This window comes from Muscardinus avellanarius, assembly GCF_963383645.1.
Source record: "Muscardinus avellanarius genome assembly, chromosome: 6".
In the NCBI taxonomy this organism is placed as follows: Eukaryota; Metazoa; Chordata; class Mammalia; order Rodentia; family Gliridae; genus Muscardinus; species Muscardinus avellanarius.
The window spans coordinates 136,345,155-136,363,684 of record NC_137791.1 but is presented as its reverse complement, the minus strand read 5'-3'; the positions used below and the strand labels follow the sequence as shown (position 1 = coordinate 136,363,684).

The 18,530-nt window shown below is 58.5% G+C and overlaps 1 protein-coding gene across 1 annotated transcript in view; it reads right to left on the bottom strand.

The window, feature by feature from the left end:
• SORCS2 (sortilin related VPS10 domain containing receptor 2) overlaps positions 1-15,559 on the bottom strand; it is a gene marked incomplete at both ends in the record, with an annotated part of 417,103 nt that extends 401,544 nt beyond the window's left edge. The window contains one exon of the mRNA XM_080697785.1: positions 15,122-15,559. Within this exon, the coding sequence (XP_080553911.1) occupies positions 15,122-15,559 (438 nt within the window). The remainder of the gene's footprint in view (positions 1-15,121) is intronic.
• Between the last annotated feature and the right edge of the window lie 2,971 nt (positions 15,560-18,530).

The following is an 18,530-nucleotide window of genomic DNA, read 5'->3' as shown; positions in this document are numbered from 1 at the left end:
TTTCGATTATTATTAACTTGAAACAGTGTCTCCATAAGTTGCTGAGGGTCTGGCTAAGTTGCCAAGGCTGTCCTCAAACCTGCGATCCTCCTGTCTCAGCCTCCCAAGTTCTGGGACTACAGATGTGGGTCACCAAGCCGGAATCCACAGCACCTGCTGAGAGGGCTGTCCTCTAGCTCAAGACACCCGCCCCAGCTCCTGGCCACCTCCCTGGCTGTCCTCCCTCCCAGGCCACTGAGCCCCCGCCCCCAACAGTCACCTCCCCTGCACTGCGTCCTGTGCCATGCCACCACAGAAAATCCGCAGGCCACACTGACCCCAAGAAGGTGGCAGGGGCCTGGGGTGGGGGACAGCCACCGAGGAGGTAACATGGAACCACGTGCCCTGCTTTATGCATGAGCCGTGTGGATATGACAAGCCTCTAGCTGGGGCCAGCTGAGCCGGGGACCCACCAGCCAACACTAAAACAACCACAGGGCTTGACCGCCATTTGGAAGCCAAACGCCTCTCCCAAGTTCTATCTACGCGGTTCTGGCTCTGTGGGCCAGGCCGCCAGCGCTTTTGCGCCTCTGGTACATAGGACTGGTCCGGGGTGGGCCGGCGTGTCCGCTCTCAGCGTCTCTCAGGAAGCCCTGGCCGGCAGCAGAAATCCTCAGTCTGAGCCTCAACGAGCCACCCAGGGAGGGCCGCTGAGAGGGAGGTCAACACAGGGAGGCGGAGCCCAGAGACACAGGGCAGAGCCCCTGGAGCCAGCCACACCTGAAGCCAGCCCCTCGATGTTCCAGCTCAGTGCACCCATGAATCCCACTTTTTCATATAAGCTAGTTGAATTTCTCCCCCCCCCCCCGGGATGGAACCCAAGGGCATTCTACCTCCAAGCTACCCCCCAGTTCTATTTTTTATACTTTAATTTGAAACAGGGTCTCACTAAGTTGCAGAGGGCCTCACTAAGTAGCTGAGGCTGGCTGCAGACCTGCGATCCTCCCGTCCCAGCCTCCCCAGTACTGGGACGACAAGCGTGCGCCACCACACCGGCAGTGGAGTTGGGTCTCTGTGATGCGTCACCAAGAGGCCTGCTTGGCACACGCCCTCTGCGCACAGCACTGCAGGAGACGCGGAAAGAAACAAGAAATAGGGCCCCGCAACCCACCCCTGAGCAACTTTAAACCTGGCTAGGAAGATCTGACCCATCAGTCAAAGAGGCTCCGGGTTTTTGCCTGGGGAGGGGGCCGGCCGGAGAAGCCAGGCAGAAGGAGGCAAAGACCTCCACACCATTTCCCCTGCCCCCCCTCCCTTCCCCTTGAGAAGAATTCTCCCACAGGGATGGGCCGGGGCAGCGCAGCCACAGAAACTCAGGCCAAGGAAGGGGATTTGTGCGCACAGATGAGTGGGGACATTCTTGATAGAATTATGCAGAATCTGACACCAGATAACATCTATTATCTACTTTCAGGACAGAAAGAGAATTTCCATTACACTTTCTTCCAGATGAAGAGAGAATAAAAGGGATTAAGGCCTAAGGGATTAAGGAGGAGCCCTAGCCGCTCACCCGCACCCGCCCTGGCGCCCGCCTGTCACACCTGGGTGCTCCGTAGTGCTCTGCTGGCAGGGAGCTTGGTGGAAGTTCACACGGACCGGTCTGTGTCCTTTAAAAGGTGCCACATCACACATCAGGGAATAGCCACCCGTAACACGCAGATCCGCTCCCGGGGTGGACACCCTGCACCCCCTTTTCACGGGGGGGGGGGGGCAGAGAAGGGAGGCAACCAGCCCAAGGACAGGTCACCAGGACAGCATCCTGGACAACCTCAAGAGCAGGAATACTTGCAATCCCTGCACTGGGGAGGCTGAGACAAGAGGATCGCAGGTTTGAGGCCAGCCTCAGCTACTTAGTGAGACTTGTTTTGAAAAAAGGAAATATAAAGGGATGGTCGTGGTGGCACACGTTTGTAATCCCAGCATTCAGGAGGACAAGACCAGAGGATCGCAGGTTGAGTCCACTCAGCGTCTCTGCTCCTCCTGTGCCCGCTGGCTGCCCGCCCCAGAGCCAAGGGACGTGGCGGGAATCGTCCCGAGGAGCCAGCCCTGACTCCTGTCCTGCGCCTAGACAAGCCCCAGGAGCCCCCGGTTTCCGTTTCCTGGTCACCGCCCAGCCTCTGCTCCGCCGGGAGAGACTCTGACCATCTGAGGAGGGAGCGCGCAGGACCATAACTCATCTCGGGGAAACTCGTGGAATCCAGATGTCAAAGAGAAAGGCTCCTTAAGGGCGGACCCGGAGCTGGATGTGTGGGGAGGTGCCTTTGTTTTACTTCAGAAACCACTCAGGAAGTGGGGAGAGAGTGTAGCCACGTGCGATGCTCTTCTACAAAAGGGCAAGTTCTGATTCCTGGCCCTCCGATGAGGAGCCCGCGTCCCAGAGGAGCCATGGAGGCCGCTCCGCATGGAAGCTCTGGTGCGGCCGGCCACGCTGCCCGCCCCGGTGGGCACTGCATCCCAGCACACCAGCTGGGCTCCGGGGCAGCCGTGTGTGGTGAGTGACCCTGGCCCCCGGCGCAGGCCACCGGAGGGGACTCAGGGTGCGGGAGGTGGCGCCAGCATCCCCCGGCCGCAGCCTTCAAGACCGGCACCTTTTCAACCTTTTAAAGTGATGGGTTGGTTTGCAGACAGAGTGAAGGTGAGTCTCCAGCCGCACCAAGGTCATTGGGGGCCCCTCCACGAGGGCTCCCAGTCATCAGAAACTGGGCCCAGAGGAAGTGCTGGGTGCCGGTGGGAGGAGGATGGGGGGAGTGGGAAGAGAGGAATCCAATCAAAAGCCGCTCTCCACGGCACTCTGGGCTCTCCTGCTCTCCGGAGGCTCCTCCAGGGCTCCTGTCCCAGCCACTGGTAAACCCATCCCCTGGGCTTTCTGTTTCCCTCTGCTCTTTGTAAGTGAGGGAAGGCTGGGAACAAGGATGTGATTTAAATGTCCCGGCCAGCTCGGTGGCAAATGCTTGTAATCCCAGCACTCCTATAGGCAGAGACCAGAGGATCCCCATTCGCAGACAGCCTCAGCTACTTAGCAAGGTCCTTTGCAACTCAGTGAGACCCTGTTTCAAAAATAAAAAGACAAAAAAAATAGGGCTGGGAGTGTAGCTCAGGGGTAGAATGCCCCTGGGTTCCGTCCCCAGTACTGCAAATAAATAAATAAATAAATAAATAAATAAATAAATAAATAAATGTCCCAGCTTAATTTGGGAGCTGGTGTGTGATTAGCACTGAGCTGGCTCTAGCCGGTCTGCTCAGGCCAGAGGGCAGAGGCCCAGCTGGCAGGAGGTGTGGGCAGCTCTGCAGCCTGGCTGCCCGGGATCAGAAGCTGTGGAGCGCCATGCCCTCCGACAAGGGTCCCGCAGGCGGGCGGGAAGCAGACTTCTCCAACAGCTCTCTTCTCCACAGGCGGCAGCATGACCCTAACTGCATGCAGTGGAGATTAATGAGTGCTAGAGCTTCCAAGGTTAGCACGGAGGGCGCAGCTGGCCAGGGCGTCCCTCCCTGCCTCTCGCCAGCTGTGTGAGGACGGCAGGCCCCTGTTCTGTGTCCTGCCCTGAGCCTCAGCGGGAAGGGAGGGTCAGGACCCTGGCTCCAGCAGATGTTGCCTCCGGCTGAACAGTCTCCTCCTACCCATCACTGCACACGTGGCCAGATGTTTCCTGAGCATCTACTACGCACAGTGCAGACGCACAGTGCAGACGGGGACGGGACCGAGACCTCCGGGATCCTCGCCCTTAGGGAGGCTGGGGAGGAGCTGCAGCCCCGAGAGACAGGGACACGGCACGGGCTGGGCCGGGGGAGCGGGTCATTCCACGCCGTCTCTCCCTCTCTTGTCCCCTTCCTAACTCACATGGCCGTTACTTCTGCACGTGTCTGGCTCTTCCAGGGCCCGAGAACTTGGATGGAGAAACGACGACCTCCTTATTTTGGCCAATTCTGACTGAAACGAGGCCCTCGCTTCTGCTGTGAGGTAGCAAGAGGTCACGGCGGCCTCATCTGCGCCTGGGACTCCGCCACCCATGGGGACCGCAGCATCCTGGGGCAGCACGGTCGTCCACCTGAGAACATCCTCCACGCTCACCACAGCTTCAAGCCCATGGCTATCACGTCTGCGGCGGGCCCCGGGGAGGTGGCATTGGAGAAGTTTGAATGTCTTAATAGAATAATGTCCTGTGAGTCGACATGCTTTATTTTGTGCTCATTATAAAATCCACATTCTGACAGAGTCCCATGGTCTCCTGCAGATATGGGGAGGGTACCAACCCTGGAGCCTGGCGGGGGTGGTCCCGTGGAGTCGGGAAGCCCCCCATCCACCGTGAGTCCCGGGGGCATCTGGGTGCCTAACGCCGGGCCGAGCATCGGCAGCTGCCGGCAGTCACAGACGGAGTCATTCGGATTGCCGGAGTCAAAATAAACACCCGGGAGCCCCACTCAACCATCGAATGGTAAATCAGAAAATAAAATTGGATGGGGTTAAGCGCTATTGATGGGAATAAATTGAGAAAAACATAGGGTTTTTTATTGAGTGCTTCATTTTTACCGAGTGAAAATTGAATTACTTAACTGGTCAATGAGGTAGTCGATAGGGAAAAGCGCCTAAAAGCAAGGAAGGAGGAGAGAGGAGCTTGAACTTGAAAAGCGAACTGCGGCTCCCGAGGAGGACGTCGCCCTCCCAGGCCCACAGGTGAGGATTTCCGGGGGCCGCGGGGCAGACCCCGCCTCGGGTCCCTGGGGCAGAACCCAGGGCTTCTCAGAACAGAACAGCAAGGCTGACTCCCAGGACAGTCACGTCGCAGTGTCCCTCCAGGTGCACAGCGGCCAGTAATGCCCTGGACCTGTCCCCTCCAGCGCCCCAGGGGCTGGTGTCCTTGAGGGCCGCAGCGCACAACTGCCCAACACAGGCACAAAACTCCCCAGAGTGAGATCTTCTGCCATTCAGTGTCAGGCTCAAGCCAAAACTTGGACCAAGACTCGCCGTATGATTCAGCAATTCCTCTCCTGGGTGTACACCCAATTGAACTGAAACCAGGAAGTCCAACAGACCATGGTGTGCGCGTGTTCACAGACACGGTATTCTCAAAAGCCAAAAGGTGGCAATGAACTACATGTCCACTGAAGGATGAGTGGGTAAACAGCATGTGGTCGGTCCAGCCATAGCATGGAATATTATTCAGCCATAAAAAGGAAACTCTGCTACGTGCTGCAACATGGATGGACTTCCAGGACATGATGCTAAGTGAGATAAGCCAGTCACCAAAAGGACCGCTCTGGAGGTGACCATTAAAACAAGGTCCCTAGAGCTTCAAATGCGTGAAGATAGACCACAGAGTAGAGATGGCTGGGGTTGGGGTGGAAGGGAGCTCTGCTTAAAGGGACAGAGCTTCAGTCTTACAGAATGAAGGCAGCGTGGAAGGAGGATGGTGGAGACCATGACACGAGAACATATGCCACAGAACCACACGTGTGAAAGTAGCTGTGATGCTCAACTTTGTGTTATTTACATTTTACCACAATGTAAACAATAATAACAATAAAGAAAAAAAGAATAGAAACATTTCCTGCGCTGGATAAAAAGGGCTGGGTGGGAGCCCAGAGCAAAGGAATCTAATTTATGTCACAGGCCCTCTCTAGCAGTGAGTGGGCCATGTCCTCCGGTTACTTGGAGCCTTATTATTCTTTTCTGTACGATTAGCATGGGAAGGGCGGCTACCCGCTAGGACAGTTTCCGGGACTAAAGAGGAGCCTGTTCGAGGTGCGTGAGGCACATGCAGGAGGCCTGTGATTATCCGTGGCATTATGAGTGACCGGGAGCACCGTGTACACCATGAGGGACATCATAAGAGCCCTGCTGCAGCGGGCGCAGAGGGGCGCAGAGGGGCGCAGGTGACCCTGGCTGGCGAGGCCCCCTCTCCGCAGAGCCGGGGAGATGCTATCTCCACTTCTGACGCTTCGCAAATATGCGCGGTGCAGAAAGCTCATAAAGAACTCTTTCTGAATTAAAATCGATCTGAATAGAAGCAGCCCGCGCTCCCTGGCTCTTTTCTCACTTTAATTTGAACTTAATTTATCTCTGAGCATCAGGAAATGGCGCCGGGCAAGAGATGCGCCGGTTCGAGTGAAGACTGGCTCCACGCTGCCGCGAATTATCTGTTTTTGCAAGAAAATTACTAAGGAAGGAGAGTGCTGTTATTTTAAGATCTTCGAGCTGGTGTGAGGAGAAACTAATTAAATGATTGTAATTTTCTGTGCAAATACAGCGAGTGAGGCTCCAGAAATGTAAAATAACTAGGAACTTTCCCACCTCAAAAGAACGCTGGAGTCTTAACTTTTTTTTTTAAATTTCAGTTTTCCAGCGAGATCTGTCACTTGAGTATCACTATTACATTTTTTAAATGACGAATGAATGCCGGGCCTGGTGGCGCACGCTTGTCATCCCCGCGCTTGGGAGGCAGAGACAGGAGGATCGCGCAGGTTCGAAGCCAGCCGCGCGCGCTGGCTTAGGAGACCCTGTTTCCAAATAAAAATGTAAAAATAGGTCTGGGAGTGTAGCCCGGAGATAGAAGGGCTTCCAGGAACCCCAGTACCACCAAAAAAAAAATAAATAAATAAATAAATAAATAAATGACGAATGAAGTTTAATTGGAAGAGAGAGGCCGAGCCCTCCACGTGGGCCCTGAAGTGGTCCCCACGTCCTGGGGCTTCCTGCAAAGATCTGGTGGCTGCCCGCCCCGGGCCGCGCCTGGGAGACGGGGCCTGAGTCTGAATTTCACAACCTGCGGAGCCGGTCGGGACAGGGGTGGTCTGCACCCGTGGGAACCTGCAGTGTGTGTGGAGGTGGAGAGGTGATCCAGAGCATGCCCACTGCCACCGTGCCCTGGGCAGAGGGCCTGGCTGCCCACTGCTCCCTCCCCCCGGGACCCAAGCGCAGGCCCAGAACAGGCTCCCAAGGGATTCCCACGACAAAAGCAGATGTCAGCGGACTGCGGAACAGCAAGCCTGCACCTTGCAGACACGCCAGAGGAGACTGCTGGGCAGAGCTGGGCTCCCGCAACGCAGGCTTCCAGGAAGGAAGGTGCTGGCGCAGAACCACGGTTCCCATGACAGCGCGGCTCCGGGCCCACCCGCCTCCCTTCCTGGTCCATACAGCACCCGTCCAAACAGGGCGACTAGGAGGGGTAAGGATGAGTGAGCGGCTGGTAAGAGTCTATAGAGAGCTCCTTCCTAGGACCTGAAAACGGCAAGACCAGGAGGGGCCCCAACATGAGGCAATTCACCAGCCCTGGCCAGTTTCTTCCTGCGTGGCAGGATAGGCACAGGGCCCTGCCAGGGTCCGGCTGTTTATGTTATGTGTTGTTTCTGTGGTACCAGGGATCGGACCCAGAGCCATTCTACCTCCGAGCTACAACCATTCTACTTCCAAGCCCTATTTTATTTTTCTTTTGAAACAGGGTCTCCCTAGGTTGATGAGAGTCTCACTACTTGCTGAGGCTGCCCTCAAACCTGTGGTCCTCCTGCCTCGGCCTCCCAAGTACTGGGATTGAGAGCACACACCACCACACCCGGCTTCGGCTCCACCCAGTGGATTTTACCATCACTCCAACCCTGTCTCCTCACAGCATCCTTCCAAGACTTAGCCTGACTGAAAAGCCATCAAAAAACAGAGTAACGGCAACTCTTAAGAGCCCCACGCAACTCTTAAACCCCCCCTCTTTAAAATGCTCTTAGGAACCTTCTGTAACTACAAATTAAGTGGCCCCTTTATTAACGGACACGTGGACTTGTGGACTGTGTTCAGGAACTTCATAGCAGGGCTGCCGTCACGCCTTCGGGCGGGCCTCCTGATGGATGCGGCCCTGCTCTGCCCACAGTTCTCTAGGCCTCCCCAGCCCCTCTTCGGGTCTCCAGCTTGCCACCTCGTCTCATCGCCTGTGATGCCCTCTCCGTGTCCTTTGGATGGATACCTCCTCCAGGAAGTCTTCCTGGCTTCCCAATGCACTCACGTGACACTGACCACTGGGACAGAGCCTCCGTCCTGACCCTACCATCAGCAGAACGGGGGACCAGTGAGCGTGGGCTCATTCTGTAGCCCTGGCCCCGGTGTGGGCACTTGGGAGATGCTCACTAAATATCACTGAGTCATACCGCTTCCGAGAGCTGGGGCTCGCGCTAGGCACCCGAGGACACCACGTCGGTGGACTTGGGAAGCCGCCAAGTGAAGCAGGACCTCGGAGATCCCGCCGGCCAGGCCCCACCCGTGGGTGCCGGCCCCAGTGCCAGCCTGACACACACAGATCCTTACCCACGTTTGACAGACCAGGAACAGAGGCTCAGAGGGGTCCAGTCCTCGCCTGGAGCTAACAGCGGGCACGAGGAACACCTGCCGTGCCTGGGCTCGTCTGCGCTGGACGCTTTGCCTAAGCCCCCCCCCAGTTACTTAGGAGAGGGCTGTAAGCGCCAGCCCCGGGCCTCGCGAGCTCTCCTCTGCATCAGCCCTGCGTTCCAGTTCTAGAAATGAAATATAAATAAATGATCAAATGGACATGCAAAAAAAAAAAAATGCAGTGGAGACCAATGGGCCCGCAAGTCACTCTGTAGGGGAAACTCGGGTCTTAGGACTGGGGGCACACTGGCCAGAAAGATGGAGGAGCTGTAGGTCCCCCTGGAGACAGGCACCTGTGGGGAGGCTGGCCAGGGGACGCCGGGTCGGCAGGAGGGCCCCCAGCAGCAGCACAGAGCGCCTGGCCAGGGTCCCACGGTGCACGGGCTCACTCTGCACCCAACGCTGAGGTGCCCTGCAGAGGCCTGGAACACAGACCAGAGCAACATGGCCGTCTACAGCACAGCCCGCTCCCCGCTCCCCGTGCTGAGCACAGCCACAGCTCCCCCCCCCCCCGCCAGCCCGCCCAGGAACCTGCCCACGCCCCACCCCCACCGGCCAGTCTCCCAGACTCTGCCTGGCCAGGCAAGGGCTCAACAGGACGGGCACTTCCGGTCCAGTGAGTGCGGCCAGGGCCCCTTGGGATCCTCAGGTCATCACTTGGGACGTGCACAGGGCAGACAGCATGGGGGAGAAGAGGCAGGGACCCGAACCCAGCAAAACACCTGTTGAACTTAGATAAAAGCACAAAAAGCGCAAGGCAGCCCCCACCCCAGAGGACTCGCCTCCCTCGGACCCCTGCCAACCCCACTCCAAGGGCCCCTGCAGCCAACTGCCTCCGCCGGGCACCCTGCTGTCCCACCCCACCTTCCACCAAGTGCAGTGAGCTGGCCCCTCCCCTCCCATGATTCCAGGGGAGCTGCAGGCACGGGGGGGGGGGGGGCCCTCTGGTGCCCCTTTGGAATGGAATGGAGCACTTCCAGGGAAGGACCTCGTCCCACAGGCCACCCTGTCCCATAGGCCCATCCTCAGGGCTCTCGCCTGGCACAGAGCTACCAAACAAGGCCCAAGCTGGAAGCTCACCTAAGTCCCCAGCCCCCCAGGAATTTCTGCACACCCCAATGGATGTGCCTGGGTGACTGGCCAGCCAGCCACAGCTCGGGACTGCAAGCCAGTCTCCTCTACAAACACCAGCCTGCACTTCCAAATATAGCCTGCGACTTCAATATAAACCCCCCACCCAGCTGGGCGTGATGGTGCACGCTTGTAATCCCAGTACTTGGGAGGCTGAGACAGGAGGATTGAGGTTCGCGGACAGCCTCAGCTACTTAGCCCCTTTGCAACTCAGTGAGACCCTGTTTCAAAATAGAGAATAAAAAATAGGTCTGGGGGTATAGCTCGGAGGTAGAATGTCCCTGGGTTCCATCCCCAGTACTCTAAAATAAAAATAAAAAAGTAAAACCCCACACCCAAGAGCCACCAGGCTCAGCTCCAAGAAGAACAGAGCAGACACTGGGAAGCCAGGAGCCAGGGGCGTGAGGCTGCAAGTCCGCACTAGTGCTGGTGACAGACTCTTCACTTAAGAACTCAAATGGTCTCGGCATGCTGGGGCCGACCCGGAGTCTCAAGGCCCAGGGATCCTCGCCCGGGGGCCTTCCTAGACCCACTCTTCCCTCCCACCACCCTGCAGGCCTGGCCCAGCCCAGAGCTACCTCCGGCCTGGTCCTCCACAAGACTTCCTTGCCTGATGGGAACCAGACCCGCCGGGTACCAGGTGCTGAGCCCTCGCTGGGCACCAGGCTCTGATCTATACAGTGGACACAGAATATCTTAATCCACAGACCCAATCTAGGAGCCTCCGCCTTCCTCTCCCTGCCCAAGACGCCACCATGGAGGCCCAAAGGATTTCCTCCATCCTCAGGATCCCAGAGCCGGAAAGAGGCAGGAGCAGGGCAGGACCCCATCCCAGGCCAGGGGGCTCCGAACCCACACTGCCTCGCTGGCTCTTCAGCCTCCGGTCAGGGCCCTTCAGGAGCTGGCCCAACACCCTGCTGTCTAGTTTCCGTCCTTGCACGACATATCTACGGTCTGACACACATGCACCTCCAAACTCCAACCTCACAGACCTCTCAAGCTGGACTGCCTTCCACCTGCTGGAGTAGACCCCACCTACTCACCCCCTAACTGGCCCCGATGCCACCTCTGACAGGCAGCCCCCCTGGTTTCCCCATCAGTGGCATCAGGGGAAGATGGTACCCGCTGCTCACATCTAGCCGTTCACATCCATCTCTCCTGTCCCACTGGACCAGTCTGAGCTCCGCGTGCTAAGCTCAGAGATGCAAAGCTAAATGAGACCTTTCTCCGCTGTTAGGAGCTGAATTAGGTCTCCCCTCCTCAAAAAAAAAAAAAAAAAAAATCCTAACCCCCAGCACCTCTGAATGGGACTGTATTTGGAGACAGGGAATTTTGGTACCTCTGAGCTAACCCCCTCCTCTTAATTTTTATTTTAAAGCAGTGTCCCACTGAACTGTGGAGGACCTCACTAACTTGCTGAGGCTGGCTTTGCCTTGAACCTGAAATCCTCCTGTCTCAGCCTCCCAAATACTGGGATTTCAGGCATGTGCCACCATGCCCAGCTGAGATGGGTCTTTTAAAAAAGGGATCAGCCGGGTGTGGTGGCACACACTTGTAATCCCCATGCTTGGGAGGCTGAGACAGGAGGATCACGCAGGTTCGAAGCCAGCCTCAGCTACGTAGCGAGGCTCTCAGCAACTTAATGAGACCCTGTGTCCAAATAGAATATAAAATAGGTCTGGGAGTATAGCCCAGAGGTAGAAAAGCCCCTGGGCTCCACCCCCAGTACCACTAAATTAATTAATTAATTAATTAATTAAAAAAGGGATCAAAGTGAGATCATAATGGGGCCATAACTGGTGTTCTTACACAAATGGAACAGCCCTGCAGCACCTCAGACCTCCAGCCCCAGGGCCTGAGGCAGTGTCGCAGCAGTCCCAGAAAGCTGGACACCTGGCAGGTGTCTTGACCAAACTCCCACACAATTAGAGGAGTGGCCACAAGCACTTCAACAGGAGAAACTGACCCTGCGGCCTCGCCTCACCTTCTAACTCAGAGAAACCAGTTTCAGAAGCTCTTCTGACTAGTAGCCCTGGAAATAAAATACACACAAAGAGAGGGTCCGTCACGATCCTGGAGCAGAGAGTGTGGTAAAGCTGCTCTGAATTACCTCTGCATACAACCCCCTTCACATCCCCACCTCCATGTGTAGACATGGCACAGGGTAGATCTGGGGAATAAGGAGGGGGAGGGCAGGCCGAGGCGAGGGTGGCGCTCACCTGCCTGGGGAGCTGGGACAGAGGCCAACACTGGCCTGGCTGCAGGAGGCCCGGGTTCAAGTGGAAGGACCCAAGGAAGCGGAAGTTCTCGTGTCTGGAGGGAAGGAGCCCAGGTGGGCCGTGCTTAAAATAAGCCTCATCAACACACGGCTTCCCAGAAATAGTGCAACTGGGCTGTGGCACCGCGCATCCCACCGGGGTAACGCGAAACCGCGACCCCAGAGGCAGAGACCGGCACGCTGTAATATTTATCCACCTTCAAATAACACCGTTGCCTCCGAGGGCAGCTCGGGAGACGCCAGCCCTGGAGCCAGAGTCTGCGAACAGCCCATTCTGGATCCATAAAAAGGTGATGCCGGTTGGTTTCAATGAAACATTAATTTCACATAGAACAATTTGTTTCTACAGCTAACCGTCAGACAGAGAGGCAGTGTTTGAACTTCCAAGCAAGTCCCCTTCCACATCTCCATGGGAGCAGGAAGAATCGAGCCTTTGCAAGAAGAACCCACATATGCTCACAGCGCCGCGGCGACGGGACCGTCTGCGAGCCAGCTCAGCGCCGCGGTCCCTCCCAGTGGGATGTTCTTACGTGCCATTGAAAGAGTCCAGCCCCCTCATCAAATTATTTTCTTTTCTTAATTTTGAAAAACGTCTGACATGATGAAGTTAGCCACGTGCGCAGAGAGCAGCAAGCAAGGCGGCAGAAATGGAATTCTCCAAGACTCCATGCAGCCAGCAGCCTCAAGTTCGTTCCCTTCCAGCTGTAGCTTTCAAAGACGCTTTCCAGCGGAGGTGAGACCGGCTGCCAAATGCCGGCTCCAAGCTTTGTCCCTGCGGCTGCAAGTTGAGAATAGAAGGAGCAAAGTGGATTTCTAAGAGGCTTCGGGTGCCAAGAAAGCAAAGCTACACGCAGGCAGCACCGAGCACGATGCGATTTAAAGGGACAAGTTTCTGGGAGGCAGCTCTGGGTGGCAGCCCTCCCTCCTCTTCCTCCTGGTTTCTGAGTTCTCCCGGGCAAGCTAAGACTGGAAGCATCGCCTGCTCCCCGGCACAGATGACCAGCTTGCCTGCAGAGGACCCCATCTCCCCAACTGCCCTGAGCAGACAGCTGGCCAGGTGGGTAGCAGACGGGTTGGGGCTGGAGCCAAATACTAGTCCAGCCTTTCCCTGGCCAGCCCTTCACCTGACCCCCAGATACCCACACTCAAGGGCTGCAATGAGGCACGCTCCCTCCTGCCTCCTGCCCATGTGCTAAGGGCCAGGCGGAGCCTGCTACCCACTCTTACCCGGACCCTTGCTTCCTTAAAAGACTTGGGGCCTCCACTACAGAGAAGCAACACAACCCCTCTCCGTCTCCCACTTACACCCCTTCCCCTAGTACTCACCTGCTACAGCCAGGACACAAGTCCACCCACACCACCCAGGAGCACAGCCGGGCTCCTCTGGACCCCAGAGCCCAGCTGCTAATCACCCTCCTCGATCTCCCCAAGGAGGCCACCCTGCGCCTAGACTCTGAGCTCAGAGTGGGGTCAGGCTGGGTATCTGCCCTTCCTAAGGACAGCTGTTCCTCCATTCCCCACCCTCGCCCCATATCAGCACCTGAAGCTAAATGACAATGGGCCCCCCTCCCCCACACACAGCGGCCCATGCTTGTAATCCCCATTCCTGAGAGGCTGAGACCCCAGACTCAAGGCCAGCTCCAGCAACTTAGCAAGACCCTGCTTCAAAATAAAAAGGTCTGGAGATATAGTTCAGAGATGGAGCGCCCTGAGTGTGATTCCCCAGTACCACTAAATAGATAAATACCTGACTAAGAGACAGGAGTAAGCTTGCTGAGTCAACAAGCTCAGCAGATCAGGGGGCAACCGGCGGAGGCATCTCCACAGCCCCCAGATTCGCTGTGAACGTGTGTTCAAGACAGCCAGTTGTCTCTCCGTCCTGAGGTGCGGCTTGGGGCACGGGCACACAGTTTGTTCACAGTACGGGGCGTACTGAAGGGCCAGAAACAGGGGCACATCTGGAGACCAACCCCTTGCTCGAGACGCTTGGCAGGGAGAGTGCCCCCGGCTCTCCCCAGCGACGTTTTATGACATCCCCCAGCGGCTCTCCACTGCCCACCTGGAGTCGGCTCTGCTCTCCAGATCACTAACCTAACTGGAGATGACAGAATCAAGAACAAAAACCTTGATGCCTGGCTGGCGGAGGAGGGGCAGGCAGGACACTGGGCTCTGGGCCAGCCAGTCCACTCGGCCCCTGCCCCATGCACCGATTCATCTGCCACCCGCCCCTTCTCCAGCGCGCTTAGCCTCTCCTGGGAGAGAACCACCCAGTCAAGTGGTTCCCTTCCTGCTAAGGAGGCAGGAGATCCTGCCCTCCACCCCAGTGCACACAGGGACCCTGGCCTGTGATGCTTCTCAGAACTTTGGGGACCAGGAGAAGAGGCAGGCTCGCCCACTGGGGGAAGGCAGAGCCAACAGTGACTGAGAATGCACTGCTCCCCTCCCCATATACAAGACTCTGCCCCTCCTCCCAAACTTGCAAACCAGGAGAGCACCTAGGCCTGCCAGAGGTGACTCCAGAGTAGCCCTGGGCCTCTCACCAGGAAAAGCAAGGCTAAAGCAGACCCCAGGAGAAGAGGAGAAGGAGCCCACATGACCCTGGGGTGCGCCACGGGAAGATGGGGCTGGATCCTGAAGGGTGGGGACACAGCTGGAAGGCGGAGGGCAGAGAGGGAGGGGAGACCAGCCCCCCCAGGTGGGGGAGGGGAGGGAGTTTGCAGAGGGCCACACCAGTCCTATGGGGCCAGTGCTGGGTTCACAGGCGGGTCCAGGCAAAGCCAGGTGCACTCCGAGAGGACCTCAAGGCAGCCCCGCTCTGCACTAGGAGAACCCAGGGAGAGTGGTAACCACAGAGTCCGGAGTCCCAGAACCGCCCACGGAGCTGACCAGGGAAGTCCTGGAGCCCACGGGGTCCGGAGTAGACCAGGCTGGGAAGGCTCCTGGAGCCAGAAACCCCCGTCCCCGCGCTGAGCTGACTGGTTCCAGGTGGGGACCATCCCCGACCGGAGACCTAGGCTGGTCCTCAAGGCCCTGGGGCGCCCGAGGCTGGGTAAGGAGCCTCTGGGGACCTCTCTAGTAACCCGAGATATGGCTCCCGGGCGCTCAGGGCCCCAGAGTCTATGGGAATGCGCCTGGCGGCTGAGGCTCGCGCATCTGGGGACCTTTCCCCAAGTAACGGGTGACCAGAGGCCAGCGGAGTGCCGCGAGGTCACCTGCGCCCCCGCGTCCAGGGACCGCCGGGGTCGCCGCGGGGTGGGGGAGCGGGAGGTCGCGGCAGTCCCCGTGCGGGTGCGGGGGTCACTTACGCTGCTGTTCTCGCCCGTCCAGTGCACCATCGCCTGGTTGTGCGTCGCGTCCCCCTTGAGCACGAACGACGTGCTGATGAGCGAGACCTGCGCCCGCGAAGCCGCCCCGGCCCCCGGCGCCGCCCGCGCCCGGCGCCCCCGGCCCGCAGCGGGGGCTGCATCCGGGCCGGGACCCCCGGCCGGACCGGGACCGGGACCCGGGCCGGGGGCGCCGGACCCCGCGCCGCGCGCCCGCCCGGGCTCAGGGCCGCCGGGCTCGCGGGTCAGCTGCGCTGGGGGACCCCGGCGCCCGGGGTCGGGGAGGCGCCCCGCCGCCCCGCAGGCGGCCAGCAGCAGCAGCAGCAGCTGGAGCGGCCGGCACGGCGGCCCCCGGGGCGCGGGGGCTCGCGCGGTGGGGCCGGGGCCCTTCGGGGCGCGCGGGGGCCCCCGGGGCGCCATGGTCGCCGAGGGGCGCGGCGGCGTTGGCGAGCGCGGAGACGCGGCCGGAGAGCTGGAGGGCGCCGGGGAGCGCGGGGAGCGCAGAGAAAGGAGCCGGCGAGGGAGGGAGCGGGGAGGAGGGGACTGCCGCCCGCAGCCGAGGGCGCACCGCCACCTGCCGGCCGCCGTGACGGCCAGCCGTGCGAGGTCCTGGCAGCCCCAGCCTGGCCTTTCCTCCCCGGCTGTCTCTGCCCTCTCCTTTCCTCCTTTGTTGGGGTACTGACTGAGCAGCTACCTTTGTTGGGGTACTGACTGAGCAGCTACTTGCGCGGCCAGGGCTCCAGGCACGGGGGTTGCACCCGCCGGCAACGACCAGGTCCAGGCTAGACCCCAGTCTGGACAAGGGCCGACCACACCCAAGTGGACAAGTTTGTAGGCAGGAGGACTCCGGAGAGCAGACCTGGAGAGGCTGTCAGGGGTCCTCTGAGGAGGGCCAGGGGAAGGACCCCGAGCCTCAGAGACTGCTAAGGAGACCCTCCGGGCAGCGGGGCCTGCAAGCCTGAGGCGGCCCCTGGTGGACCTGCCCAAAGCACAGGGCCTCTGCTCCCAGTTGGGGGCTTGAATCGGTGGCTCCAACTCCCACCTGCAAGGAACAGGGCGGGGCAGCCCCTGAACCAGAGACGCCCACAGCCGCCAGTGTGGGGCAGCCAAGAGCAGTCCCGGCAGGGCCTGGCGAGCCACTCGAGTGTGTGGGGACCTCGATTCCGAGAGCAGAAAGTCCCTGCCAAGGCCATTGGCTACTTCAGCTCCATATCTATCAAAATAACTTCACAAGCCGGGCATGGCGGCGCACACTTGTAATCCCAGCATTTGGGAGGCTGAGACCGGAGGATGGTGGTTCGCAGACAGCTTCAGCTACTATTTAGTGAGGCCTTTTGCAACCTGTTTGAAAATAAAGAATAAAAAATAGGGTTGGGGGTAGCTCAGAGGTAGAATGCCCCTGGGTTCCATCCCCAGTATCTCAAATAATAATAATAATAATAATAATAATAATAATAATAATAAATTATTATTATTATTATAAACAGTGCCACAAGGCACCCACTGTGTGCATCAGACTGGCCTTGGGGAACATGCCCAGGGCAGGAGCACCCCAGGCAAGGCCAGGGGCACCTCTGCTGGGCCCGGGCCCTCGGACCTCTACCCTTCCCCAGATGCCCTGAGGTAGACCCTCGGGCTGGGTCCCTGGCCTCACAGCCAGGACTCTACTCCAGAGAGGAGAACGGCAGAAAAACGAAGCCCCCATTTGGGGACTAAAGCATCTGGTACCCTCCCACGACACAGGCAGTGGTCTCCAGGGCTCCCCTCTGCCCGGTGTGTGTGTGTGGGGGGGGGACAGGGGATAGATGGGTGACAAGGGCTAGGTGTCTGAGAAGGCCTCCTCTTTCAGAAGGGCCCTCGCCCAGTCTGAGAAGCCAACCCCCAGCCCCTCAGAGGAAGGGAGTCAAGGGCTGCCCTGGAAGGCCCAGGGAACTCACAGAGCAGAGGACACCAAGCCGCAAGGCGAGGAGGAAACCTGGGGGGAGGGCTGCACACAGGGCACTCCGGGCAGAGAGGAGCCCCCAGCCCAGCCCAGCTCCCTGGCCCCTTCCCACGCTCCCAGGCCTTCATCTCTCCAGGTGTGAAGCCCAGGACTGCACAACTGCTAAGCTCTTTTTTATACCCAGAATTTTGTTTTATTTGACTTTTTTCCCCCTGTACTGGGGATGGAACCCAGGAGCATTCTACCTCTGAGCTACCCCCCAGCCCAATATTTTATTCTTTATTTTGAACCAGGGCCTCACTGAGTTGCAAAGGGCCTCACTAAGTATGAGGCTGTCCTTGAACCACAATCCTCCTGTCTCAGCCTCCCGAATGCTGAATGCTGGGATTCCAAGCATGCACCACCACACCCGGCTTTGTTTTGTTTTAAATAAAAGGCCTCTAAGTATTATTCTCCCCCCCCAAAAAAAATAAATAAATAACTTGTGGCCAATTACTGAGCACCTGCCACGTGTCGGGTGCTTTCCTAGGGGTCTGCTGCTGGGGGGGTCACTCTTGTAGGTCACCATGTCACACCATGACCCGGCTGTGGAATATGTATAATTGTCCCCATTTACAGAGGAGGCACAGACTCAGAGAAGTCCCGTGGCCCCCTGAGGTCACCGGGCGCACAGGTCAGGGCTGGATTCCCACCCAGAGGACCTGGCCCCCTGACCCTGGGGCGCTCCTAGTGCTCCTTGCCCACCCACGCAGCTTGTCATCTGTGTGTAGGACCCCCCGGGCTCGGATCCTGGCTGCCCGGCCCATCGGGGAGGAAGCAGGAGCCACCCCCAGCCCTCGCGCACACTGAGGCTCCGTCACTGAGGGGCTTGGTGAAGGTTCCCACAAGTAGGGCAGAGGGTCCAGGACTGGAATGCACAGGACACAGGGCTCTTTCCAGAACAATCTACCACCTGAGGCCGAGTGAGGCTGCGGGCCTTGGGAGGAGCAGGGCTGAATCTAGAGCTCAGAGCTGCTGTGACTCCCCTGTTCTTTTGGCTCAGAGACATTGCTGGATGCACACGGGGGACCTGGTATTGAAGGGGACGGACCAGGTCCTCTTGCTCCTGAACAGCCTGGATCCCAGAGGGATGGAGAGATGCAAAGGAAACCCCATTTCCGCTGCCAGTAAGTACCCAGAAGAAAGGAAAGCTGGGGGGATCACTCTTGTAGGTCACTATGTCATCCATCGATAGTGGGGGGAAGCTGGGCGTGGTGGCGCACCCTTGTAATCCCGGGAGCCGAAGACTGGAGGATCATGGTTCAGGGACAGCCTCAGCTACTTAGCCAGACCCTTCGCAACTCAGTGGGACCCTGTTTAAAAAACATAAAGAAGCCAAGAAGCCGGTGTGGTGGCACACACTTGTAATCCCAGCATTAGGGAGGCTGAGAGAGGAGGACCTAGGTTCAC